This window comes from Salmo salar, chromosome ssa01 (assembly GCF_905237065.1).
Source record: "Salmo salar chromosome ssa01, Ssal_v3.1, whole genome shotgun sequence".
Lineage (NCBI taxonomy): Eukaryota > Metazoa > Chordata > Actinopteri > Salmoniformes > Salmonidae > Salmo > Salmo salar.
Window position 1 is genome coordinate 167,358,627 of NC_059442.1, and position 27,127 is coordinate 167,385,753.

General features: G+C 44.9%; 1 protein-coding gene across 2 annotated transcripts in view; it reads left to right on the plus strand.

The window, feature by feature from the left end:
• The window catches only part of LOC106572010 (ras-specific guanine nucleotide-releasing factor RalGPS1), a 278,753-nt gene that overhangs the window by 239,923 nt on the left and 11,703 nt on the right, over positions 1-27,127 (plus strand). For both annotated transcript variants that reach the window (XM_014145707.2, XM_014145728.2), the window contains exons 11-14: positions 10,806-10,873; positions 24,551-24,680; positions 25,306-25,454; positions 26,700-26,748. In XM_014145707.2, coding sequence (XP_014001182.1) covers positions 10,806-10,873; positions 24,551-24,680; positions 25,306-25,454; positions 26,700-26,748 — 396 coding nt within the window. The remainder of the gene's footprint in view (positions 1-10,805; positions 10,874-24,550; positions 24,681-25,305; positions 25,455-26,699; positions 26,749-27,127) is intronic.

Consider the following 27,127-nt stretch of genomic DNA (forward strand, 5'->3'; position numbering starts at 1 on the left):
CCAAATTGCTTATACTGATGGTGAGGGATTCCTCCCAGGCACGATCAATCAATCACTTGCATGAACCCAGTCGCATTGGTTATTAGAAAAGCACAAATATAAAATGTTCCTTCACAGGTCACTCAAATTATCGCATTTCAGAGAATCAAACTACTGCATTAAAACGTATTTCTTTCCCCTGGAGAATGCAAGCGGTGGGTGTACATTCTACAACACGTTTGCACACTTTTTTAGGAGCACCGCTCAAAATATACAACTATACTGAACAAAAATAGAAATGCAATATGTAGTGTTGGTCCAATTTTTCATGAGCTGAAATAAAAAATCCACAAAACTTTCCATATGCACAAAAAATATTATTTTTCTCAAATGTTGTGCACAAATGTGTTTACATCACTGTTAGTGAGCATTTCTCCTTTGCCAAGATAATCCATCTACCTGACAGATGTGGCATATCAAGAAGCTGATTAAACAGCATGATCATTACACAGGTGCACCTTGTGCTGGGGACAATAAAAGGGCACTTTAAAATGTGCAGTTTTGTCACCCAACACAATGCCACAGATGTCTCAAGTTTTGAGGGAGCGTGCAATTGTCATGCTGAATGCAGAATTGTCCACCAGAGCTGTTGCCAGATAATTGAATGCTGCCTCCAACATCATTTTAGAGAATTTGTCAGTACTTCCAACAATCCTCACAACCTCAGACCATGTGTAACCATGGCAGCCCAGGACCTCCACATCTGGCTTCTTCACCTGCGGGATCATCTGAGACCAGCCACCCGGACAGCTAATGAAACTGAGGAGTATTTTTGTCTGTAATAAAGACCTTTTGTGGGGAAAAACGAATTCTGTTTGGCTGGGCCTGGGCCTGGCTCCCTAGCCATTGCTGCACCCCTGCCAAGTCATATAAAATTCATAGATTTGGGCCTAATGAGTTTATTTCAATTGACTGATTTCCTTTTATATGAACTGTAACTCACTAAAATCTTTGACATTTTTACATGTTGCGTTTTTATTTTTGTTCAGTATATAATGTTGATATTGTGGATAGTCAGTCCTTGCATCCATAGCTCTATGAATTAGTGTTTCAATTTTTCCAGCTCAATCTCTCAGCTTTTTACAGAAACAGTGGCGGGATTTGGCTTTGTTATTGTTTAAACAGCCGATTGCCCCTTTAATGTATACGGTGCATATAGCTGTATTTTAATGTATACGGTGCATATAGCTGTATTTTAATGTATGCGGTGCATATAGCTGTATTTTAATGTATACGGTGCATATAGCTGTATTTTAATGTATGCGGTGCATATAGCTGTATTTTAATGTATGCGGTGCATATAGCTGTATTTTAATGTATACGGTGCATATAGCTGTATTTTAATGTATGCGGTGCATATAGCTGTATTTTAATGTATACGGTGCATATAGCTGTATTTTAATGTATACGGTGCATATAGCTGTATTTTAATGTATGCGGTGCATATAGCTGTATTTTAATGTATACGGTGCATATAGCTGTATTTTAATGTATACGGTGCATATAGCTGTATTTTAATGTATACGGTGCATATAGCTGTATTTTAATGTATGCGGTGCATATAGCTGTATTTTAATGTATACGGTGCATATAGCTGTATTTTAATGTATACGGTGCATATAGCTGTATTTTAATGTATGCGGTGCATATAGCTGTATTTTAATGTATACGGTGCATATAGCTGTATTTTAATGTATGCGGTGCATATAGCTGTATTTTAATGTATGCGGTGCATATAGCTGTATTTTAATGTATGCGGTGCATATAGCTGTATTTTAATGTATACGGTGCATATAGCTGTATTTTAATGTATACGGTGCATATAGCTGTATTTTAATGTATGCGGTGCATATAGCTGTATTTTGCTGCAGGGAACACATCTGGTTCATGTTCTATTTTCCAATGGGTTTTTTTTTTGCTGTGGTGCGTCATCAACTTTTTATGTGTAGCAGAATATATATATATTTTTTTAAATCAAAATATTTTGTTTCCCACAACCTTTTCCATGGTCTCCTGTGTACAGTACACAGTACAAATCTATCTATTGACCTGTTTTCCAATTATATGGTTATGACATGTTAATGTTTCTCAGCCTTCATGAGGATATCATGGATTTAACACCGTGTTAGTTGCAGGCTTCACCACTGTTTTAACACCGTGTCGGGTAGCAGGCTTCACCACTGTTTGAACACCGTGTCAGGTAGCAGGCTTCACCACTGTTTGAACACCGTGTCGGGTAGCAGGCTTCACCGCTGTTTGAACACCGTGTCGGTAGCAGGCTTCACCGCTGTTTGAACACCGTGTCGGTAGCAGGCTTCACCACTGTTTGAACACCGTGTCGGTAGCAGGCTTCACCACTGTTTTAAAGGGACTTCTATTTCTGTCATGGCTTCCTGTAACTCTGCCTCCGTAGCTGTTGGAAACACACACACCTGGTTCCCATATCCAGCACTGCAGTACAGCTTGTCTACTTTTCTGTTCAATGTGGCCTGGGGAGGTTTCTGTGTCATCAGACACTCTCCTGGCATGTGAGAGAGATGTTGGTGGAATTGGAACAGTGGATGAAGGGCCGGATAGAACGGGATGGCCCCATTTCCAAAAAATGTAGGGAGGGATGGAGGAGACAGGTGGGTTTGGGGGGGACGGCAGTTTTGTGGTGAAGGTTGTGGTAACCATCCGGACCGGTGGAGGGGGTTCCAATGTGGTAACCGTAGTGACGGTTGTCTGCGATCCTCCAAGGTGAAGTGACCCCGACTCAGCCTCAAAGTCCCTTAGCAACCAGAGAGAGAAAGGGGGCGCAAGAGAGAGCCCTTGATCTTTGTCCAGATGCCTTCATCCTTCCCTCAGCCTGCTGCTTTCCTCAGCACTGACCAACCTGGACCCTCCCTCTCTCTCTCCATCCCTCTCTCCCTCTCTCCATCCCTCTCTTTCCATCCCTCCCTCCTCTGTCTGTTCTTTGAATGCATTGTAACTTTCCGTCCTGAGGGAGAGAAAAAAGACTGTCTGGGTCTGCTTTCCTTAGGAAAGTTCAGTGGTCTGGTTCAGACTGTGGAGGAGTTCAGTGGTCTGGTTCAGACTGTACCCAGGGCAGGTTACAGTGGTCTGGTTCAGACTGTACCCAGGGCAGGTTACAGTGGTCTGGTTCAGACTGTACCCAGGGCAGGTTACAGTGGTCTGGTTCAGACTGTAGCCAGGGCAGGTTACAGTGGTCTGGTTCAGACTGTACCCAGGGCAGGTTACAGTGGTCTGGTTCAGACTGAACCCAGGGCAGGTTACAGTGGTCTGGTTCAGACTGTAGCCAGGGCAGGTTACAGTGGTCTGGTTCAGACTGTAGCCAGGGCAGGTTACAGTGGTCTGGTTCAGACTGTAGCCAGGGCAGGTTACAGTGGTCTGGTTCAGACTGAACCCAGGGCAGGTTACAGTGGTCTGGTTCAGACTGTAGCCAGGGCAGGTTACAGTGGTCTGGTTCAGACTGTAGCCAGGGCAGGTTACAGTGGTCTGGTTCAGACTGTACCCAGGGCAGGTTACAGTGGTCTGGTTCAGACTGTACCCAGGGCAGGTTACAGTGGTCTGGTTCAGACTGTAGCCAGGGCAGGTTACAGTGGTCTGGTTCAGACTGTAGCCAGGGCAGGTTACAGTGGTCTGGTTCAGACTGTAGCCAGGGCAGGTTACAGTGGTCTGGTTCAGACTGTAGCCAGGGCAGGTTACAGTGGTCTGGTTCAGACTGTAGCCAGGGCAGGTTACAGTGGTCTGGTTCAGACTGTACCCAGGGCAGGTTACAGTGGTCTGGTTCAGACTGTAGCCAGGGCAGGTTACAGTGGTCTGGTTCAGACTGTAGCCAGGGCAGGTTACAGTGGTCTGGTTCAGACTGTAGCCAGGGCAGGTTACAGTGGTCTGGTTCAGACTGTAGCCAGGGCAGGTTACAGTGGTCTGGTTCAGACTGTAGCCAGGGCAGGTTACAGTGGTCTGGTTCAGACTGTAGCCAGGGCAGGTTACAGTGGTCTGGTTCAGACTGAACCCAGGGCAGGTTACAGTGGTCTGGTTCAGACTGAACCCAGGGCAGGTTACAGTGGTCTGGTTCAGACTGAACCCAGGGCAGGTTACAGTGGTCTGGTTCAGACTGTAGCCAGGGCAGGTTACAGTGGTCTGGTTCAGACTGTAGCCAGGGCAGGTTACAGTGGTCTGGTTCAGACTGTACCCAGGGCAGGTTACAGTGGTCTGGTTCAGACTGTGGAGGAGTTCAGTGGTCTGGTTCAGACTGTAGCCAGGGCAGGTTACAGTGGTCTGGTTCAGACTGTACCCAGGGCAGGTTACAGTGGTCTGGTTCAGACTGAACCCAGGGCAGGTTACAGTGGTCTGGTTCAGACTGAACCCAGGGCAGGTTACAGTGGTCTGGTTCAGACTGTGGAGGAGTTCAGTGGTCTGGTTCAGACTGTAGCCAGGGCAGGTTACAGTGGTCTGGTTCAGACTGTACCCAGGGCAGGTTACAGTGGTCTGGTTCAGACTGAACCCAGGGCAGGTTACAGTGGTCTGGTTCAGACTGAACCCAGGGCAGGTTACAGTGGTCTGGTTCAGACTGTAGCCAGGGCAGGTTACAGTGGTCTGGTTCAGACTGTGGAGGAGTTCAGTGGTCTGGTTCAGACTGAACCCAGGACAGGTTACAGTGGTCTGGTTCAGACTGTAGCCAGGGCAGGTTACAGTGGTCTGGTTCAGACTGTACCCAGGGCAGGTTACAGTGGTCTGGTTCAGACTGAACCCAGGGCAGGTTACAGTGGTCTGGTTCAGACTGAACCCAGGGCAGGTTACAGTGGTCTGGTTCAGACTGTAGCCAGGGCAGGTTACAGTGGTCTGGTTCAGACTGTAGCCAGGGCAGGTTACAGTGGTCTGGTTCAGACTGTAGCCAGGGCATGTTACAGTGGTCTGGTTCAGACTGTAGCCAGGGCAGGTTACAGTGGTCTGGTTCAGACTGTACCCAGGGCAGGTTACAGTGGTCTGGTTCAGACTGAACCCAGGGCAGGTTACAGTGGTCTGGTTCAGACTGAACCCAGGGCAGGTTACAGTGGTCTGGTTCAGACTGTAGCCAGGGCAGGTTACAGTGGTCTGGTTCAGACTGAACCCAGGGCAGGTTACAGTGGTCTGGTTCAGACAGTAAAAATAGAAAGAAAGAAAAACCTCTTGAATGTGTAGGTGTGTCCAAAAATGTGATATTTTATTTATTCTTATTTTCATTCTTATTTTCATTCTTATTTTTATTATTTTTTATACATTTGCTAACATTTCTCAAAACCTGTTTTTACTTTGTCATTATGGGGACAGGTTTTTTTTTTTTTTTTGTAACGTAACAAAATGTGGGAAAAGTCAAGGGGCCTGAATATTTTCCTAATGCGCTGTTTGTCACAGCATTAACTATAATACAACGTTTTATGGAGGAGAATTCCTTTCAACTATTCGTCATGACCCACTTTCAAAAACAACCTGATTGAAATAATTGTATTTTCCAGAAGAGCTGGGTCTTACTGTAATCACTAGCAGTTCTGGGGGGGGGGGCAGTGCCCCTGTGACAACAATTTTGGACCACCTTGTGGCCCCCCTAAATGTGGAGTATGAACACATTTTTACATAACAAATTTTTGCTATCGTTCTTTTTTTACATCCGTTATTAGACAGTGGCAACGCGGAACATGGTCTTTTGCCTGCTAATGCCTGCAATGCAGTGAAGAAAACGATATGACAACAATAACGTCTAATGTAACTGGCCCCTCTAACAGTACAACTGGCCCCAGCTTGGCCCCCCCCCCAGTTGACGGTAATACACACACGCACATGTTTAATTACATTACTGTGTGTTTGTGTTAGTGTGAATATGTGCTTTTGGCAAAACTACATCCAGTGAGTTATGAGTTCTTCAGGCAGCCCAAAATACTTTTTGAAAATAGTTTTTGGGGTTAAACCTTGACAATACAGTAGTTAGCCTTTGTCTGTAATTTAGTTTGTCTGTCAGTTAGACTAACTGATAGACAAAGACTAACTGACAAAGACTTTGTCTGTAATTTAGTTTGTCTGTCAGTTAGACTAACTGATAGACAAAGACTAACTGACAAAGACTTTGTCTGTAATTTAGTTTGTCTGTTAGTGTTTGTCTGTTATCAGCATGCTTTGTTTGGGTTTTATTTCATTTAATATATACAAATGCATTTGTCAGAAATGTACTGTTTACTCCGGGAGAAACGGCATGGATAGTTTTGATATTTGTGTGATTTTATAAAGCGTCAATCAGCAGTTGAAACGATAACAAAGCCCCTGAATGCAAGGACTGACCATCCTTGAGACCAACATTTTAGTTTTAACTATGTTTACTTTATAACAAAGCTTATATTTTGGCTTCTGATGGGGTACGGCAGTTGTACTAAGCTCATAAGTTATATTCTTCAAGAACCAATGGGTACGTACTGTATAATTTTAATTTATAAACCCCCCCCAAAAAATGTATGTAACAACTGCAGATTGTTGTTTTTTTAAGAGCTGCTTTTTCTCACTTCACTAATTGAAACCTTCCTCATTTGGACCCACGTTACGGTAGTTCTTCACTGAAATGTCCCTAACCAGGAAGTCATCTGCACCTAACAAGTGATTTATCTGTATTTCTGGACCTGTCAATATCAACACCATTCCAGTAGTGATAATCTAGTAGAGTTGTAAACGTCAGATATGCGGTGGAAAGCTCTGAATTGAGTTTACGGTGCACCCTTTTGGCTAGGTCGTTGCGTCGTAACAGAAGAGCCTGTGGTGTCACCGCTGAACCACGGGTTGGCCACACATGTTGTTGTTTATACCCACGACACTGACTGTTTATCTGGATAGCTTCTGTCCGACAAACATCCGAGTTGTGCCCCTCAGGCCTTCCTATCAAATTGTTTATGCTTTGTTTGCCATACGATCTTCATTGAATTCCCTTGACATGTGCTTTTAGTTCTACCATTTACCCCTGTGAGGGAGCGTTTAGTTCTACCATTTACCCCTGTGAGGGAGCGTTTAGTTCTACCATTTACCCCTGTGAAGGAGCATTTAGTTTGACCATTAACCACTGTGAGGGAGCGTTTAGTCCTGCCATTTACCGCTGTTAGCGAGTGTTTAGTTCTGCCATTTATCCCTGTGAGGGAGCGTTTAGTGCCTCCATTTACATTACATGTACATTTTAGTCATTTAGCAGACGCTCTTATCCAGAGCGACTTATAGTAGTGAATGCATACATTTCATTAAAAAAAAATGTTTTCCCGTACTGGTCCCCCGTGGAAATCGAACCTACAACCCTGGCGTTGCAAACACCATGCTCTACCAACTGAGCCACACGGGACCCTGTGAGGGAGCGTTTAGTTCTACCATTTACCCCTGTGAGGGAGCGTTTAGCTCCACCATTTACCCCTGTGAGGGAGCGTTTAGCTCCACCATTTACCCCTGTGAGGGAGCGTTTAGCTCCACCATTTACCCCTGTGAGGGAGCGTTTAGCTCCACCATTTACCCCTGTGAGGGAGCGTTTAGCTCCACCATTTACCCCTGTGAGGGAGCGTTTAGCTCCACCATTTACCCCTGTGAGGGAGCGTTTAGCTCGAACATTTACCCCTGTGAGGGAGCGTTTAGCTCTACCATTTACCCCTGTGAGGGAGCATTTAGTGCCACCATTTACCCCTGTGAGGGAGCGTTTAGCGCTACCATTTACCCCTGTGAGGGAGGGTTTAGCTCTACCATTTACCCCTGTGAGGGAGCGTTTAGTGCTACCATTTACCCCTGTGAGGGAGCTTTTAGTTCTACCATTTACCCCTGTGAGGGAGCGTTTAGTTCTACCATTTACCCCTGTGAGGGAGCGTTTAGCTCTACCATTTACCCCTGTGAGGGAGCGTTTAGCTCCACCATTTACCCCTGTGAGGGAGCGTTTAGCGCTACCATTTACCCCTGTGAGGGAGCTTTTAGTTCTACCATTTACCCCTGTGAGGGAGCGTTTAGTTCTACCATTTACTCCTGTGAGGGAGCGTTTAGCTCTACCATTTACCCCTGTGAGGGAGCGTTTAGCTCCACCATTTACCCCTGTGAGGCAGCGTTTAGCTCCACCATTTACCCCTGTGAGGGAGCGTTTAGTTCTACCATTTACCCCTGTGAGGGAGCGTTTAGCTCTACCATTTACCCCTGTGAGGGAGCGTTTAGCTCTACCATTTACCCCTGTGAGGGAGCGTTTAGCTCTACCATTTACCCCTGTGAGGGAGCGTTTAGCTCTACCATTTACCCCTGTGAGGGAGCGTTTAGCTCTACCATTTACCCCTGTGAGGGAGCGTTTAGCGCTAACATTTACCCCTGTGAGGGAGCGTTTAGTGCTACCATTTACCCCTGTGAGGGAGCGTTTAGTGCTACCATTTACCCCTGTGAGGGAGCGTTTAGTGCTACCATTTACCCCTGTGAGGGAGCGTTTAGCTCTACCATTTACCCCTGTGAGGGAGAGTTTAGTTCTACCATTTACCCCTGTGAGGGAGCGTTTAGTGCTACCATTTACCTCTGTGAGGGAGCGTTTAGCTCCACCATTTACCCCTGTGAGGGAGCGTTTAGTGCTACCATTTACCCCTGTGTGGGAGCGTTTAGGTCCACCATTTACCCCTGTGAGGGAGCGTTTAGCTCCACCATTTACCCCTGTGAGGGAGCGTTTAGCGCTACCATTTACCCCTGTGTGGGAGCGTTTAGCTCCACCATTTACCCCTGTGAGGGAGCGTTTAGCTCTACCATTTACCCCTGTGAGGGCGTGTTTAGCTCCAGCTATGACGGGGGTTAATGTATCTTGAACCACAGGGGAACATTTTGTAAATCGCCCAAAAGGAGAGTCAAAAGCAGCAATGTTTACCCCATTTCCCCTCTAGCTTTGTTATGCTGATGTTACCTGTCATAGAACCCTAACATGGTCTAATGGCTCAGTAAGTTCTTTAAATACCTCCCTTTAAATACCTCCCTTTAAATACCTCCCTTTAAATACCTCCCAAGTGGATGTATAGGATTGGTAGCAAATTATCTTCTGTATACCCACCGAGTGAACATGTTAACCCTCATACTACCGACTTGGGTCATTTTGACCCCAGAGTCATATTTTTTTTTACCATAGCCCAAAGGTGGTTTATTCAAATTGTTCATTACTTTGTCAATCAACTTCTTCGCAAATCTAAATAATGGATGTGTCTCTATCAATATGGACTTTTTAAAAATGCAAGTCCTGTGGCGCCATTTTAATAGCAGACAAAAACACCTAATTCCGCCTATAGTAATTGGATAAATAGGACCTTTATTTGAATCCAGGTTTCTCTGGAGACATGATAAGTTATCCATACCACCATAGGGTGGAGGGGAACCTGTATCAGTGATTTTTACCAGTTAGACAGATCACCTGAAGAGATGGAGTATCATATCTACTCGTCTATGGTTAAAACTGGTTATAACTGGTTATCGCTTTGTACAAAATAAAAGATGACCTTACAGATATGCTTAGTTGCAGTCAAAACCGCTCATAAATCAGTCAGTGGTATGAATACTAGGTAGACTTATAATCCAGAAACCAGCTACCCTCAATGTATACATTGTGCTGTATTGGTGGGTATTCTCAGAAAAAATTTGTTATTCTACAGGTAATATTATATAAATACCAGATTTCCTATAATGTCCTCCAATACTCTATATGTGCAACTTATGGTATTTGTGTTGCTATAACATTTGGTTTAAAGTGACTTTGAGGATTATTTGGGCATGATTTTTGAGCCATCCTGCCCTAGACCCTGCCAATCAAATCAAATTTTATTTGTAACATACACATGGTTAGCAGATGTTAACGTGAGTGTAGCGAAATGCTTGTGCTTCTAGTTCGGACCATGCAGTAACCTAACAATCCCATTGTTTCACTAGTGGGTTAAGTAAATGAAGAAAACTAAGCCATATTTTTGGTCATTGTCTCCCAGGATCAATGCATTTAATCACTTTTTGTGTATTTCAAATGTTGCTGGAAATATGACCAAATTAGTATTTACTTCAAAATTCTAAAAACTAAATGATACTACATTCAAATGATGGTAAATGTGGATTGTACTTTCTGCATATTAAAGTAAACATTTGTTTGTTTTACAGAATATGCTAATTAACAATACTTTTGCTAAATCTTTTTTATTTATTTATATATATCTCATGATGTTTTGATAAGAATCAAGTTTATATTCTTATATGATTGCTGCTTTTTCCAATAGTTTCTAGTTTTAGTATTTCATGTATGTAAAATATGTTGGTAGTATGAAGATGAAGTATATAAAATCCAGAAGTGATAGGATCTACTTTTTTTGTTGAGGTCATTTGATCAAAAATGTAATTGAAGCGTCCCGTTCCAGTTACAGCCTTCACATGTGGCAAAGAGGAGTTTCTTCCTCTTCTGACAGAGACCCCACTTGTTTGTTTTTTTTAGCAAACTCCAAACATTTCATTTGTTTTCAGATTGTGTAATAGAATAAAACACAAGCTTTGCTTTGACTTTTATCATCCATTTCCCCCTGGCAAGGATTTCTGTCACACATATTAATATAATACTCCTACTGAAAGGGGAGACATTGTTATCCATTGCTATGGGCTTATAAATAGGGCTCATTCAAAAGCTATGATATCACAAGCTATGGTGAGTGACTCAAGCAGTGGATTTGAGGTATATGAATAGTGAGTGTCCTCCGGTTGCTGACCACATGGTTGTGTTGTTGCAGGCTTTCTCTGAAGATTGAACCTATGCACGGCTCCCCGCGCATGGCCTCATCCAAGGAAGACCTAGCAGGTAAGACCCGTGTGTGTATCTGTGTTTGTGTCCTCTGTTTAAATACTATTGGGTTTTAGAGCCTTGTACGCACATCCCTTTCCTTCTATCCAACCTTTCACGTCCCCTTTCCTTCTTGCCAACCTTTCACGTCCCCTTTCCTTCTATCCAACCTTTCACGTCCCCTTTCCTTCTGGCCAACCTTTCACGTCCCCTTTCCTTCTGGCCAACCTTTCACGTCCCCTTTCCTTCTAGCCAACCTTTCACGTCCCCTTTCCTTCTGGCCAACCTTTCACGTCCCCTTTCCTTCTGGCCAACCTTTCACGTCCCCTTTCCTTCTGGCCAACCTTTCACGTCCCCTTTCCTTCTGGCCAACCTTTCACGTCCCCTTTCCTTCTGGCCAACCTTTCACGTCCCCTTTCCTTCTGGCCAACCTTTCACGTCCCCTTCTAGCCAACCTTTCACGTCCCCTTTCCTTCTGGCCAACCTTTCGGGAAGAATGCCTTGAAAAAGAAATGAAAAAAAAAAAGCAAGGATAAGCACCGAGCAAACTCAAAATAATAAAGTTTCATTAACTTTCCTCATCCCAATACATTTGGGGTTGGCTGTGCCCTGCAGATGACCCTCAAACTGTGAGTTGGGAGCGGGCGGGGGGGCGATACCCTGTCCCAGCATGCAACGAGGCTTTCAGCTTGGCCCCACCTGAGTGTTTACACCGTGGCAGAATGAGATCACTGGCTACCAATCCCGGCAAACCTCTCAGGGTTGAGTTATTGCGGGGCCCTGGAGGGCCGGCGAGGGCCAGCCCTGGTTGAGTCATTCCATTTGGATTGGAGGGAGAGGGGGAAACAAGCACAGCACTGGCCTGGCTGCTCCAGAGTGGGTTGAAACAACACAAGCAGGCCATTCCCCCCCCCCACCTCCACGCCGACCCGTTCAGAGCGAAGACGTCAGTCTTCCTCTCTTTCTCTTTTCACTCTTTCTTGTACAACCTCTGTCTCTTTCACTTGGCTTCTATCTCAGCCCCTCTCTTGTCTTTCCCACTGTACTCTGAGGTCATCTATAGAGTCAGGATGTTACAATAATTATCCAACATGTTATCTGAGTTTAATCCACGTCAAGGGCAGCAGACAAAATAAGCAGTGATTTTGAAATGCTCCATGTGGACAGATGTTACAGGGAATGGTTCCTTTCCTTGATTTCTTGACCTTCCTTTACTTTCCTCTGTCTATTGACCAGGACAGTGTTAAGGGTGATGTAATGGGGTTGGAATTGCTCCAGAGGGATGTGGGTTGGGGGAGTAGAGAGAGCACAGAATGGTGAAAAAAAAAAAAAAGGTTGGAGGGGGGAGTGTGTGTGTGAGACGACTCTTCATTCACAGGGAGTAGACAGTGATTGCGTGTAGGCTAAACAATGGCAACATTAAATCAATTGACGGATACCTTCCGTTATGAAGTTTTGGAGGTTGGAGGGGGTGTGTGTGTGTGTGTGTGTGTGTGTGTGTGTGTGTGTGTGTGTGTACACAGTGTCATGAAAAAGTATTTGCTCCCTTTCAGATGTTCAACCAAAACCGAATATTATATACATGGAACCTTAGTAGACAAATAACACAACATTTTCATACTTTTTTTCATTTATTTAATAAGCAAATTTATGCAATACCAAATGCGCCCTTTCACTCAATAACTGGGCATTCTACTTTTAGCTGCAATAACTCCAAAGCTTCCTGTAGTTGTTGATCAGTCGCTCACATCGCTGTGGAGGAATTTTGGCCCACTCTTCCATGCAGAACTGCTTTAACTCAGAAACATTTGTGTGTTTTTGACCATGAACTGCTCATTTCAAGTCCTGCCACAACATCTCAATCGAGTTTAGGTCCTGGACTTTGACTAGGCCATTCCAGAACTTTATTTTCAGCCATTCTGATGTAGACTAGGATCTATTTAACCGGTCGTGAGGTTTTTTTGTCACCCTTGGTGAACATAACTCAGAGAAAATACATATGACATGTGGCATTCCACAAGGTTCCATTTTGGGTCCGGTACTGTTCAGTGTTTATATATGTTACCCCTTGGCAGCATTATCAGAAAGCACAGCTTTGATTTTTCACTGCTACACAGACGATACACAACTTTACATTTCTGTATCACCAGAGGATTTTAGCTCCACGGATAAATTATTTGACTGTATTAGTGATTTAAATACATGGATGGCTCACAACTTCCTCCAGCTAAATTAAGACAAGACCCAGGTACTTATTGTTGGAGTCAAAGCACTCAGAGAGAATTAGGTCTCACATTTTAATTCACGGGCAATAAAGATAAAACACCAGGTTAAAAAAAACCTAGCTGTTATTTTAGATTGTTAACTCAATTTCGAATCACACATTAGGAATGTGAACAAAATAGCTTTTTACCACCTGAGGAACATTGCCAAGGTGCAGATGTTTCTCTCTCAGGCTGATAGAATTAATTTGAAGATTCTTCTATTGGTTTTTAAATCAACCCATGATTGTGCACCCCAATACATGTCAGACATGCTTTTAAGTTCTGTACCCAGTAGATTCCTCTGGCACAGGTCTTTTAACTATCCCAAAGCCTAGGACCAAGAGGCATGGAGAAGCAGCCTTTAGTTACTATGCCTCCAGCCTACCAGAGAACCTCAGGGGGACCAAGAGGCATGGAGAAGCAGCCTTTAGTTACTATGACCCCAGCCTCTGGAACAGCCTGCCAGAGAACCTGAGGGGGGACAAGAGGCATGGAGAAGCAGCCTTTAGTTACTATGCCTCCAGCCTCTGGAACAGCCTGCCAGAGAACCTGAGGGGGGACAAGAGGCATGGAGAGACAGCCTTTAGTTACTATGACCCCAGCCTCTGGAACAGCCTACCAGAGAACCTGAGGGGGACCAAGAGGCATGGAGAAGCAGCCTTTAGTTACTATGACCCCAGCCTACCAGAGAACCTCAGGGGGACCAAGAGGCATGGAGAAGCAGCCTTTAGTTACTATGACCCCAGCCTCTGGAACAGCCTACCAGAGAACCTGAGGGGGACCAAGAGGCATGGAGAAGCAGCCTTTAGTTACTATGACCCCAGCCTACCAGAGAACCTGAGGGGGACCAAGAGGCATGGAGAAGCAGCCTTTAGTTACTATGACCCCAGCCTACCAGAGAACCTCAGGGGGACCAAGAGGCATGGAGAAGCAGCCTTTAGTTACTATGACCCCAGCCTGCCAGAGAACCTCAGGGGGACCAAACTGTGGACATTTTTAAGAGATATTTTATGTTTGTGTATTAAATATTTCAATTTTTATTTTCATTGTTTTTCTTCTTTTTTTTTCTTCCTGTGAAGCACATTGTGTTGTCTGTCTTTTGAAATGTGCTATATAAATAAAGCTTGATGTGATTAGTGTGTTCTGGATCATTGTCTTGCTGCATGACCCAGCTGCTTTTCAGCTCACGGATGGATAGCCTGACATTCTCCTTTAGAATTCTCAGATTCTGAGCAGAATTCATTATTGTGAGAGACAGATCAACAACTGCAGGAAGCAGTTACCAGCCTGCCATTCTTCCCAAAGAGAAAAAAGAGGGCTAAAGGAATGGGAACAATGCATTATGGGTAGGGATAAGTATGGTACAGCATGTATTTAATACAAACAAAGGAATAAAGGGAATGTTTAAGTCAATGTCTAAAGTGTTTTATGTGGGAACTTTTACTATGTTTTATTCTATTTATATCAACTGATGGAGAAGTTTGAGAGGATTCAGAGAACATTTGGTATGGAAGCATACTGAGGCTGAACACGTGCTATAGAAATAGCCGTGTGTAATCCACAGTCGGTTAATTCCAGAGAATTCCCGTTTTAGTATTACGTTTTATTTGAGTTCACTGTCACACAATGAACCCGGACGGGGACAGCCAATGGTGAAGACACTTCCTTCTGCGCTCATTAAGGAAGCAGCTAAAAGTAGCCTAATAGCAGTGTTGCCATCACTCAGCGACCAGACCCCAGGAATGTAACAAAAGACTATCTTTTTTCCATGTCCCAGTGGTCTAATCTCAGCGGCCAGGGACCTAGTTTATGGGGATGTATTTATCTGGGTTGCCACGGTAACCTGCAACTTCTGTTTTCTCCCCCTCCTTTTTTAATTTATTTATTTATTTATTTATTTTTCTAACACGTTTTATTTTCATTACAAGACCAGAACGAAATGTGAAGGATATTCAGATTTATAGCTTGATTACCACATCGAAACAGACAAGTAGGAGCAACCAATGCTGTTGTTTCTGAACAGGACTGTAAGACTGTGGTAGCACACTGAACTCAAGCCTATTGATTTTAGCTTAGGAAGCTAATGCAAGCCTTCAGATTTCAGCCAAGGTTAGTCATTATCACATGAGCATGGTTCACTGAACAGACTCTGTAACATGAGTGAAAAGAAACACTTTGCCACAAAAACAAATAGTAATGTTACCATCTTGCCATTGCAAAAAAAGCCGGACATTATGTATAGTAATGTTGTTAAGCAAGCAAAACGCAGGAGGACTTGGAGAGTGTTTGTTACCTAAGCCCTTCCCGTATTGTTGACACCTTTTATAGATTACTGGAATTGTTTTGTGATATCGATATTCAAAAAGGGGAAATTAATGAATTGCCAAAGGGACTGGAAACATTCCTGACAGACAACGTGAAAATATATAATCAAGTGGCCGTGCCCCATCAAGGAAGAATTAGAGTTTCCCATTGAGGAAGAATTAGGGTTTCCCCATCGAGGAAGGGTTATGGGTTTCCCCATCGAGGAAGGGTTATGGGTTTCCCCATCGAGGAAGGGTTATGGGTTCCCCATTGAGGAAGGGTTATGGGTTCCCCATTGAGGAAGGGTTATGGGTTTCCCATCGAGGAAGGGTTATGGGTTTCCCCCATCGAGGAAGGGTTATGGGTTCCCCATCGAGGAAGGGTTATGGGTTCCCCCATCGAGGAAGGGTTATGGGTTTCCCATCGAGGAAGGGTTATGGGTTCCCCCATCGAGGAAGGGTTATGGGTTTCCCCATCGAGGAAGAATTAGGGTTTCCCATCGAGGAAGGGTTATGGGTTTCCCCATCGAGGAAGGGTTATGGGTTCCCCATTGAGGAAGGGTTATGGGTTCCCCATTGAGGAAGGGTTATGGGTTTCCCCATCGAGGAAGGGTTATGGGTTTCCCATCGAGGAAGGGTTATGGGTTTCCCCATCGAGGAAGGGTTATGGGTTTCCCCATCGAGGAAGGGTTATGGGTTTCCCCATCGAGGAAGGGTTATGGGTTTCCCCCATCGAGGAAGGGTTATGGGTTCCCCATCGAGGAAGGGTTATGGGTTCCCCCATCGAGGAAGGGTTATGGGTTCCCCCATCGAGGAAGGGTTATGGGTTTCCCATCGAGGAAGGGTTATGGGTTCCCCATCGAGGAAGGGTTATGGGTTTCCCATCGAGGAAGGGTTATGGGTTCCCCCATCGAGGAAGGGTTATGGGTTCCCCATCGAGGAAGGGTTATGGGTTCCCCCATCGAGGAAGGGTTATGGGTTCCCCATCGAGGAAGGGTTATGGGTTCCCCCATCGAGGAAGGGTTATGGGTTTCCCATCGAGGAAGGGTTATGGGTTCCCCATCGAGGAAGGGTTATGGGTTCCCCCATCGAGGAAGGGTTATGGGTTTCCCATCGAGGAAGGGTTATGGGTTCCCCCATCGAGGAAGGGTTATGGGTTTCCCATCGAGGAAGGGTTATGGGTTCCCCATCGAGGAAGGGTTATGGGTTTCCCCATCGAGGAAGGGTTATGGGTTCCCCCATCGAGGAAGGGTTATGGGTTCCCCCATCGAGGAAGGGTTATGGGTTCCCCCATCGAGGAAGGGTTATGGGTTCCCCCATCGAGGAAGGGTTATGGGTTTCCCCATCGAGGAAGGGTTATGGGTTCCCCCATCGAGGAAGGGTTATGGGTTTCCCATCGAGGAAGGGTTATCGGGTTTCCCATCGTGGAAGCCACTAGGTGACATCAGAAGGAGCCATATGATCATTTCATGATGGTGGTAATACTAGCCATCACATGGACTAGGGATATATCCTCTACTGTCCCCTGATTTTAGTTTGGGATTACATAACATGTCAGAGAAAGTCTCTGGTTCTTGGGCCAGGTCTCCATTTTGTCAGCACGCCCATTACACCAACAGCATACAAGCCCTGCACGCCCAGAGCCAATGGGATGAGGTATAGCGTTACTCAATCGCTCCGTACACAACAAGGGCAAAACAACATGACAGAATCCAGAAGACACCGCTGCACGCACACACACACACACACACACACACACACACACACACTCACACACTCACAAAAACATATACTCACATTGGACAAAGTATCTCGTGATTATCCAAAATAACATACAGCACACATTGTTGAAATCATTTAAAACTAGCTTAGTTTATATAACGCATGCCAGCTGTTACATGGCATGAAACCCACAGAACATCACATCTTCCTATCAGCAACAACTGTACACACACAAACACACAGAGAGACAGCAACAACTGTACACACACACACACACACACACACACACACATAGAGACTCGTACAAATACCCCTAAAACATGAGCAAACACACATGCTTTGAATATACCAAACAGACACTCACACAGAATGTAATATATTGAACATTCTAGTAACTGGCCCACACTCACAGAGTGTAATATATTGAACATTCTAGTAACTGGCCCACACTCAGAGTGTGTTATATTGAACACTCCACTAACTGGCCCTCACACAGTGTATTATGTTGAACACTCCACTAACTGGCCCTCACACAGTGTATTATGTTGAACACTCCACTAATAGTCCCTCACACAGAGTGTAATATATTGAACACTCCACTAACTGGCCCTCACACAGTGTATTATGTTGAACACTCCACTAACTGGCCCTCACACAGTGTATTATGTTGAACACTCCGCTCACTGGCCCTCACACAGTGTATTATGTTGAACACTCCGCTCACTGGCCCTCACACAGTGTATTATGTTGAACACTCCGCTCACTGGCCCTCACACAGTGCGTTATATTGAACACTCCACTAACTGGCCCTCATTGTGTCTTCTACTGAAGCTGTGTTTCCAGTGAACGTCCTCTAATAAGAAACAGACATCGGACGTATTTGGAGACGAGAGTCTCAGCCAAGGCCTAAGCACATGCCTCTCATTAACACAATGCTGCAGCCAGTTAGCCTCCACCACAAGGGGAAAACATTTGAGGGACACACGTGAAGTCCACATAGTCCCCTTGGGTCTGCCTATAACCAGCTGACCGTCCAGACCGACTACGGTCCCCATGCGGCCACAGTAGAGTTTACGAGTTGGAGCCGGGTACACGTGGCAAGGCATGCCTTCAGGATAACTTGTTAGACTGAGCGCTGCCCACACAGAAGCAGCTCTTCAAGTCTTAATTTGGGCAGTTGTAGGAAGTAGATTGCTCCATTATGTGGAATCTGTATTTATTGTCGGATCCTTACTTTATGTACCGTAGGCTGCTACTTCTGTAAGTGAATCTTTACTTCGACCTGGTGTCCCTGATTTCATATAATTTCACAAAGGTTGCCTTGACTTTTTCCCACAGTTTGTTACATTTCAGCCTTATTCTAAAATGGATTCATTTAAAAAAAAAAATATATATTCACACAATACCCCATAATGACAGTGAAAACAGGTTTTTAGAGATTTTTGCAAATGTATTAAAAATTTAAAAAACATACCTTAATAAGTATTCAGACCCTTTGCTATGAGACTCAAAATTGAGCTCAGGTGCATCCTGTTTCCATTGATCATCCTTGAGATGTTTCTACAACTTGATTGGAGTCCACCTGTGGTAAATTCAATTGATTGGACATGATTTGGAAAGGCACACTCCTGTCTATATATACGGTAGAGTTGACAGTGTATGTCAGAGCAAAACCAAGCCATGAGGTCGAAAGAATTGTCCGTAGAGATCCGAGACAGGTTTGTTCGAGGCACAGATCTAGGGCAGGGTACCAAAACATGTCTGCAGTATTTCAAATCCCCAACACAGTGGCCTCCATCATTCTAAAATGGAAGATGTTTGGAACCACAAAGACTCTTCCTAGACCCGGCCAAACTGAGCAATCGGGGGAGAAGTGCCTTGGTCAGGGAGGTGACCAAGAACCTGATGGTCACTCTGACAGAGCTCCAGAGTTCCTGTGTGGAGATGGGAGAACCTTCCAGAAGGACAACCATCTCTGCAGCACTCTACCATAAAGGCCTGATTGGTGGAGTGGCTAGACGGAAGCCACTCCTCAGTAAAAGGCACATGACAGCCCGCTTGGAGTTGCCAAAAAGCATGTAAAGGACTCAAGATTGAACTCTTTGGCCTGAATGTCAAGCGTCATGTCTGGAGGAAACCTGGGACCATCCCTATGGTGCAGCATGGTGGTGGCAGCATCATGCTGTGGGGATGTTTTTCAGAGGCAGGGAGACTAGTCAGGATTGAAGCAAAGATGAACAGAGCAAAGTACAGATAGATCCTTGATGAAAACCTACTCCAGAGCTCTCAGGACCTCAGAATGGGGTGAAGGTTCACCTTCAAACAGGACAACACCCTAAGCACACAGCCAAGACAACGCAGGAGTGGCTTTGGGACAAGTCTCTGAATGTCCTTGAGTGGCCCAGCCAGAGCCCAGACTTGAACACGATCGAACATCTCTGGAGAGACCTGAAAATAGCTGTGCAGCAACGCTCCCCATCTAACATGACAGAGCTTGAGAGGATCTGCAGAGAAGAATGGGAGACACCAAATACAGGTGTGCCAAGCTTGTAGTGTCATACCCAAGAAGACTCAATGCTGTAATCGCTGCCAAAGGTGCTTCAACAAAGTACTGAGTAAAGGGTCTGAATGTAAATGTGATATTTCAGTTTTTATTTTTAATAAATTAGCAAAAATGTCAAACTGTTTTTGCTTTGTCATAATGGGGTATTGTGTGTAGATTGATTGAGGGGGAAAAAACTATTTAATCAAGTTTAGAATAAGGCTGTAACATAACAAAATGTGGAAAAAGTCGAGGGGTCTGAATACCTACCGAAGGTGCTGTACATGACACTACAACATTAATTCTATGGCAGCCATGTTAGTGCGCCCCATGGGCAATGTTGACAAATATAAGTTAAAAATCAATTTCATAATTTTGAACAATTCTATGTACAAGATTCTAAATTCTCGTCATGAATGGATCAATAGAATGCTCTAACGCAACATTCTAAAAGTTGTTCCAACTCTCAAAATATATGGCTCTGGCTCCATGTTACACACCTGGGTCTGACTATACATTAGCCAGCATCCAGACTCAATTATTCAACTTAGAGCACTTGTAAAGTTAATTGTGGCAGCTGAATAGGCTGTATCCCAAGGGGATGACGTAGCAGTACCACAACCACAAGGGTAGTTTATTCCATGTATTCCTATAAGGCTAACCCTTACTTCATTATGGGGCAGTTATCTCTGTGTAGCCATACACCCTTTACTTGAAGTCTTACATTGGCCATATGACCAGCAGGAGAACGGTATTGTCTATAGCAGGAGAATAGTGTGGTTGTGACTGATTTCGAACGCGTTCTACCGATTTTGCAGGAACATACTTCCAACATGAAAGACTAGCTAAGTGGGGTACGTTAACAAGTGTTCCAACATGCCTTGATGGGATGTGTTATAGAACCGCCAAACGGGCGCAATTACACCCCCCCCCTTTCATCTTTTACTGTGCAGCAATGACCAAGCAGCCATCAGGGATTACCATGTCATACACATGTTCAGTAGTTTATACAGTATTCTACTTAATGATGAAATTACTCCTGCCATATTACGTATTTCATGAAGAATTTCTTAGACCAGTACCTGATTCACACTCCCGTTCAGACCAGTACCTGATTCACACTCCCGTTCAGACCAGTACCTGATTCACACTCCCGTTCAGACCAGTACCTGATTCACACTCCCGTTCAGACCAGTACCTGATTCACACTCCCCGTTCAGACCAGTACCTGATTCACACTCCCGTTCAGACCAGTACCTGATTCACACTCCCGTTCAGACCAGTACCTGATTCACACTCCCGTTCAGACCAGTACCTGATTCACACTCCCGTTCAGACCAGTACCTGATTCACACTCCCTGTTCAGACCAGTACCTGATTCACACTCCCGTTCAGACCAGTACCTGATTCACACTCCCGTTCAGACCAGTACCTGATTCACACTCCCCGTTCAGACCAGTACCTGATTCACACTCCCGTTCAGACCAGTACCTGATTCACACTCCCGTTCAGACCAGTACCTGATTCACACTCCCGTTCAGACCAGTACCTGATTCACACTCCCGTTCAGACCAGTACCTGATTCACACTCCCGTTCAGACCAGTACCTGATTCACACTCCCCGTTCAGACCAGTATCTGATTCACACTCCCCGTTCAGACCAGTATCTGATTCACACTCCCGTTCAGACCAGTATCTGATTCACACTCCCGTTCAGACCAGTATCTGATTCACACTCCCGTTCAGACCAGTACCTGATTCACACTCCCAGACTGTGCTGGGGTTTATTCATTTGGCTCTAATACCAAGTTCAGCTGCAGGTACTTTGTCAAGACCAGTTAGTCTTTAAAAAGGAGATATAATGGGCCACACATGGGGAGCATTTAGCTGTGGGTCGGGAAGTATTTATTGACAAACAGAGCGTGGGATAGCAGGAAGGCTTTCATTTGTTGCTGCAGTTTGTTTACCATGGAATGTCATCAGAACCAGTAGGAGAAGTAGCGAGATGAGATTTACCATGGAAACATCATTAGAACCAGTAGGAGAAGTAGCGAGATGAGATTTACCATGGAAACATCAGTAGAACCAGTAGGAGAAGTAGCGAGATGAGATTTACCATGGAAACATCATTAGAACCAGTAGGAGAAGTAGCGAGATGAGATTTACCATGGAAACATCATTAGAACCAGTAGGAGAAGTAGCGAGATGAGATTTACCATGGAAACATCATTAGAACCAGTAGGAGAAGTAGCGAGATGAGATTTACCATGGAAACATCATTAGGAGAAGTAGGAGAAGTAGTGAGATGTGATTTACCATGGAAACATCATTAGGAGAAGTAGCGAGATGAGATTTACCATGGAAACATCAGTAGAACCAGTAGGAGAAGTAGCGAGATGAGATTTACCATGGAAACATCATCAGAACCAGTAGGAGAAGTAGCGAGATGAGATTTACCATGGAAACATCAGTAGGGGAAGTAGCGAGATGAGATTTACCATGGAAACATCATTAGGAGAAGTAGCGAGATGAGATTTACCATGGAAACATCAGTAGGAGACGTAGCGAGATGAGATTTACCATGAAAACGTCATTAGAACCAGTAGGAGAAGTAGCGAGATGAGATTTACCATGGAAACATCAGTAGGAGACGTAGCGAGATGAGATTTACCATGGAAACATCAGTAGGAGACGTAGCGAGATGAGATTTACCATGGAAACATCAGTAGGAGACGTAGCGAGATGAGATTTACCATGAAAACATCATTAGAACCAGTAGGAGAAGTAGCGAGATGAGATTTACCATGGAAACATCATTAGGAGAAGTAGCGAGATGAGATTTACCATGGAAACATCATTAGAACCAGTAGGAGACGTAGCGAGATGAGATTTACCATGGAAACATCAGTAGAACCAGTAGGAGACGTAGCGAGATGAGATTTACCATGGAAACATCAGTAGGAGAAGTAGCGAGATGAGATTTACCATGGAAACATCATTAGGAGAAGTAGCGAGATGAGATTTACCATGGAAACATCATTAGAACCAGTAGGAGAAGTAGCGAGATGAGATTTACCATGGAAACATCATTAGAACCAGTGGGAGAAGTAGCGAGATGAGATTTACCATGGAAACATCAGTAGAACCAGTAGGAGACGTAGCGAGATGAGACGCCCTCGACTGTCCCGTGTGGCTCAGTTGGTAGAGCATGGTGTTTGCAACGCCAGGGTTGTGGGTTCGATTCCCACGGGGGACCAGTACGGGGAAAAAAATATATGAAATGTACCGTAATTTCTGGACTATTGAGCGCACCTGAATATAAGCCGCACCCACTGAATTAAAAAAATATATATATATATTTTGAACATAAATAAGCCGCATATGTCTATAAGCCGCAGGTGCCTACCGGTACATTGAAACAAATGAACTTTACACAGGCTTTAGCGAAACACGGCTTGTAACAAAAAAATTGAAAGCGGGAAAAATCCATATATTAGCCGCGTCATTGTTTAAGCCGCGAGGTTCAAAGCCTGGGAAAAAAGTTGCGGCTTATAGTCCGGAAATTACGGTATGCATTCACTACTGTAAGTCGCTCTGGATAAGAGCGTCTGCTAAATGACGTAAATGTAAATGTAAAAATGTATTCTGCATGGTGGTAAACCCAGAACCCTTCTCTACATGAACACGGGCCATTCACGTTTCACTATGACAGCCTGTGTCTTGACCTCTTTACTCCTCCAGACAGACTGATTGGCCAGAGACATATATATATGGCTCTGTGATTGGTCATTTTGTTTTTCTCTCGTCTTTGCGTGAGACATGGCCTATCCCCAAGTCTAGGGCCTGGACTCGAGACCAAAGTGGGCCGTGAAGTCGACACTGACCCCTCCAGAGTTTGGGGTCACTGAAAATCACAACGAATTGGAAGAAGTCCGTTCTTTTAAGGATGGTTTCACTTCACTCATTGACTTTGAACCATGTTCTCGTATATTAAGTTCCAACAGCATATATTGTTGGCCGTTTTATCGTCCTTGTTTTGTAAATGCAAAACAGGCTCAAGTGTGTTTGGAGGTCTCTCAGACTGCAGTGCTGAGTTTAATCTGGTGATTTCATGACTAATTGAATGGCCCCCAGTGGGCTTTTAGTGTGCGAAGCACCACACAAAGGGAGAACTGAGACTTGAGTCATAGGTTCCACAGGCAGAGAAGGCACATGGCAACACCATATGCCATCGCCAAGCCCACAAGTCTAGCGAGAGTGAAAACGTGGATAGGCTGATTTATACAGCTGTATCATACATGGAAGGATACTACACTCATCACATGTGGATAGAGGCTAATGAAAACAGCAAACATGTCTATGTGCTCAAACTACAACCCACTGACCCCACCTAGTGGGCAGACTCTGAATAACGTCAGCGCACTGGACTACAGTAGTTCAATCTAAAGATACAGTCTTCAAAATGGTTTGCATGCACCCACAGATGATGTGGCCTTAGTCTTCTACCACATACAGCCATCAATCATTTCATAAATTGAATTAATTTACTAGATTCCAGGGTCAGAAGGTCAAATGGCAAGGGTTTCTGAGATTGTTGTCTGTTCTTTGAACTGAGAGCAGAGTGCCCAACATCCGCTGGTGTTATTGTTTATAAAGGTGTTTCTGTCCCATGTCTCAGGTTCAGTGGGGGGGGTATGGATAGTGTTAGCACGAGAACCATTCCTTGTTTTTATCTCTGGGCGTATTAGCGGATAACAGCTGATTTGCCAAAAGTGGGGCCAAGCGTTGTGCTTAATGACCAATGGTGGCGACTTGAGGGATTCTGACTTGTAATTCTGACTTGTCATTTTGCTCCTCCTCTCAGGTCCGTCTGATGTGTCTGCCTCTGTGAGGTACAACTACCGGCGACCCACCTGTCCCGACGCCTCGGTGATGGTGCATATGCCCACCCCTCCCCCCTCTCGCCACAGGAAGAGCCACAGCCTGGGCAACAAGTGAGTGTCTGTGTACAGTACTTGTGTTTCAGTTCACTGAATATAATAAGATATCGTAGTACGTCTCCAATAGAGTGCAATGATTTACCCCTCCCTCTGTTACTCTCCCTCTGTTACTCTCCCTCACTCTCCCTCTGTTACTCTCCCTCTGTTACTCTCCCTCACTCTCCCTCTGTTACTCTCCCTCTGTTACTCTCCCTCTGTTACTCTCCCTCTGTTACTCTCCCTCTCTCTCCCTCTGTTACTCTCCCTCTGTTACTCTCCCTCACTCTCCCTCTGTTACTCTCCCTCTGTTACTCTCCCTCACTCTCCCTCTGTTACTCTCCCTCACTCTCCCTCTGTTACTCTCCCTCTGTTACTCTCCCTCTCTCTCCCTCTGTTACTCTCCCTCTGTTACTCTCCCTCTCTCTCCCTATGTTACTCTCTCTCTCTCCCTCTGTTACTCTCTGTGTTACTCTCCCTCTGTTACTCTCCCTCTGTTACTCTCCCTCTGTTACTCTCCCTCTGTTACTCTCCCTCTCTCTCCCTCTGTTACTCTGTGTTACTCTCCCTCTCCCATTGTTACTCTCCCTCTCTCTCCACTCTCTCTCCCTGTCTCCCCCTGACTCTCTCCACCTCCCCCTAGTATGATGGCGTACGGCATGGTGGAGAGTAAGAGCGCCACATTCCCCATTGAGAAGCCACGCCACCTGCTGGATGACAGCTTCCTGGAGTCCCAGAGCCCAGCTCGAAATGACCCACACAGCATGGCCGTATCTAACGGCATGTCTTTAGGTACCCCCCCCCCCCCCCCATACAACCTCAATACCACATGTTGAAAGATGTCCACAAAGCCTCACTTTTTAATTGTTTTTCTTGAAGTCTTGTCTGCAACATCTATTTTATAGTCTATGCCTCCATAGTAGGGTATGCAGTCACCGAGTTAAATCTATATTTCCACATTAAATTGTATTTCATGTTTTTGTTACTTCAGCTTTTTCTTCTAGGTCTATCTTTTGGATCAAATTTCCCTCTTGGGGGGGGAAGAATCTGATGCAAACTTTGTATTGATGCAAACACTTAGTTTAATGTGATGGTGGTTCACTCCAAAGTCGAAGTTTGTCCAACATTTCCAAAACTCTAATGGGTCTTATCAAGACCAAAACCAGTGGAAACAATAGACCCTATGTCTGGTTTATAGAAATATGTGTTTATACCGCACAAGATCAAACACTACAGCAGAGTCACATGTGAAAGAATGAGTACTAGTATCATCATGTGGATCCCGAGTGGCGCAGCGGTCTAAGCCACTGCATCTCAGCGCAAGAGCAGTCACTGCAGTCCCTGGTTCGAATCCCGGCGCACAATTGATCCAGCGTCGTCCGGGTTTGGCCGGGGTAGGCCGTCATTGTAAATAAGAATTTGTTCTTCACTGAGTTGCCTAGTTAAATAAAGGTTACATAAAGTTAATTTTATGAACAATAATGTGGTCCATATACTAAAATGTCCTTTGAAGATGTTGCCAGGTTTGTAGACATCCACACACCTCCGTGTTAGCAAAGCTCACGTGTACCCGGTGCTGTTCATGTCGACCCTACTGTGGTGCCGGCCATGTCGATCCTACCGCGGTGCCGGCCATGTCGACCCTACCGCGGTGCCGGCCATGTCGACCCTACCGCGGTGCCGGCCATGTCGACCCTACGGCGGTGCCGGCCATGTCGACCCTACGGCGGTGCTGGGCCATGTCGACCCTACGGCGGTGCTGGCCATGTCGTCCCTACTGCTCTCTCACCATACAGGCTTCCTCTTGCACCCCTGCTGCAGACGCTTCCCAATTTTTACTGTTCGCTCGGGTTCGTCATCAACCGTGCGTAGTTCACGGCAGTGTGGACTCATCTGAAAATGTCTGACAAACATTGATTTTGGAGTGAACTTTCACTTTAAGCTGTGTAATGCTCAGAATTCGAGTATTGGGTAGTCTGAGGCTGCCAGTTAGTAGTGTCTGTCCATGACAGCAGTATTTCCCTGTCTCCTCTGTAGGCAGCAGTGAAAGCTCATTCGGCGAGGAACTCTCGCCAGGGATGGAAAGGTTGGTACCATCTGACGTTTTTTAACATGGCAACCCAACCCAGCGCTTAACCTTCCCCGTTTTTTTGTTTTATCACTTTGAAATGGGTCTCTATTTGCACACTATTAGTGAATGACACTAGTCATAGATAAGCAGACATACTTACAATGTATTGATGGGCTGTTTTGCGTAATACTTTCCGAGTTGAACTGTACCTCCTTGAATGATTTACTAATAGTGTTTACGTAGTTGCTCATGTTTATCATCTCAAAGGGATTACAAGCCTCATACTAACATTCTACCCTGTTTTGAAATTGTTGCAAATGAGTGTCTAAGCGTGTCAAATCGACCTGACTGCATAAAACTCACTAAAGAACAATATCATTGCTCTAAAGGGTCC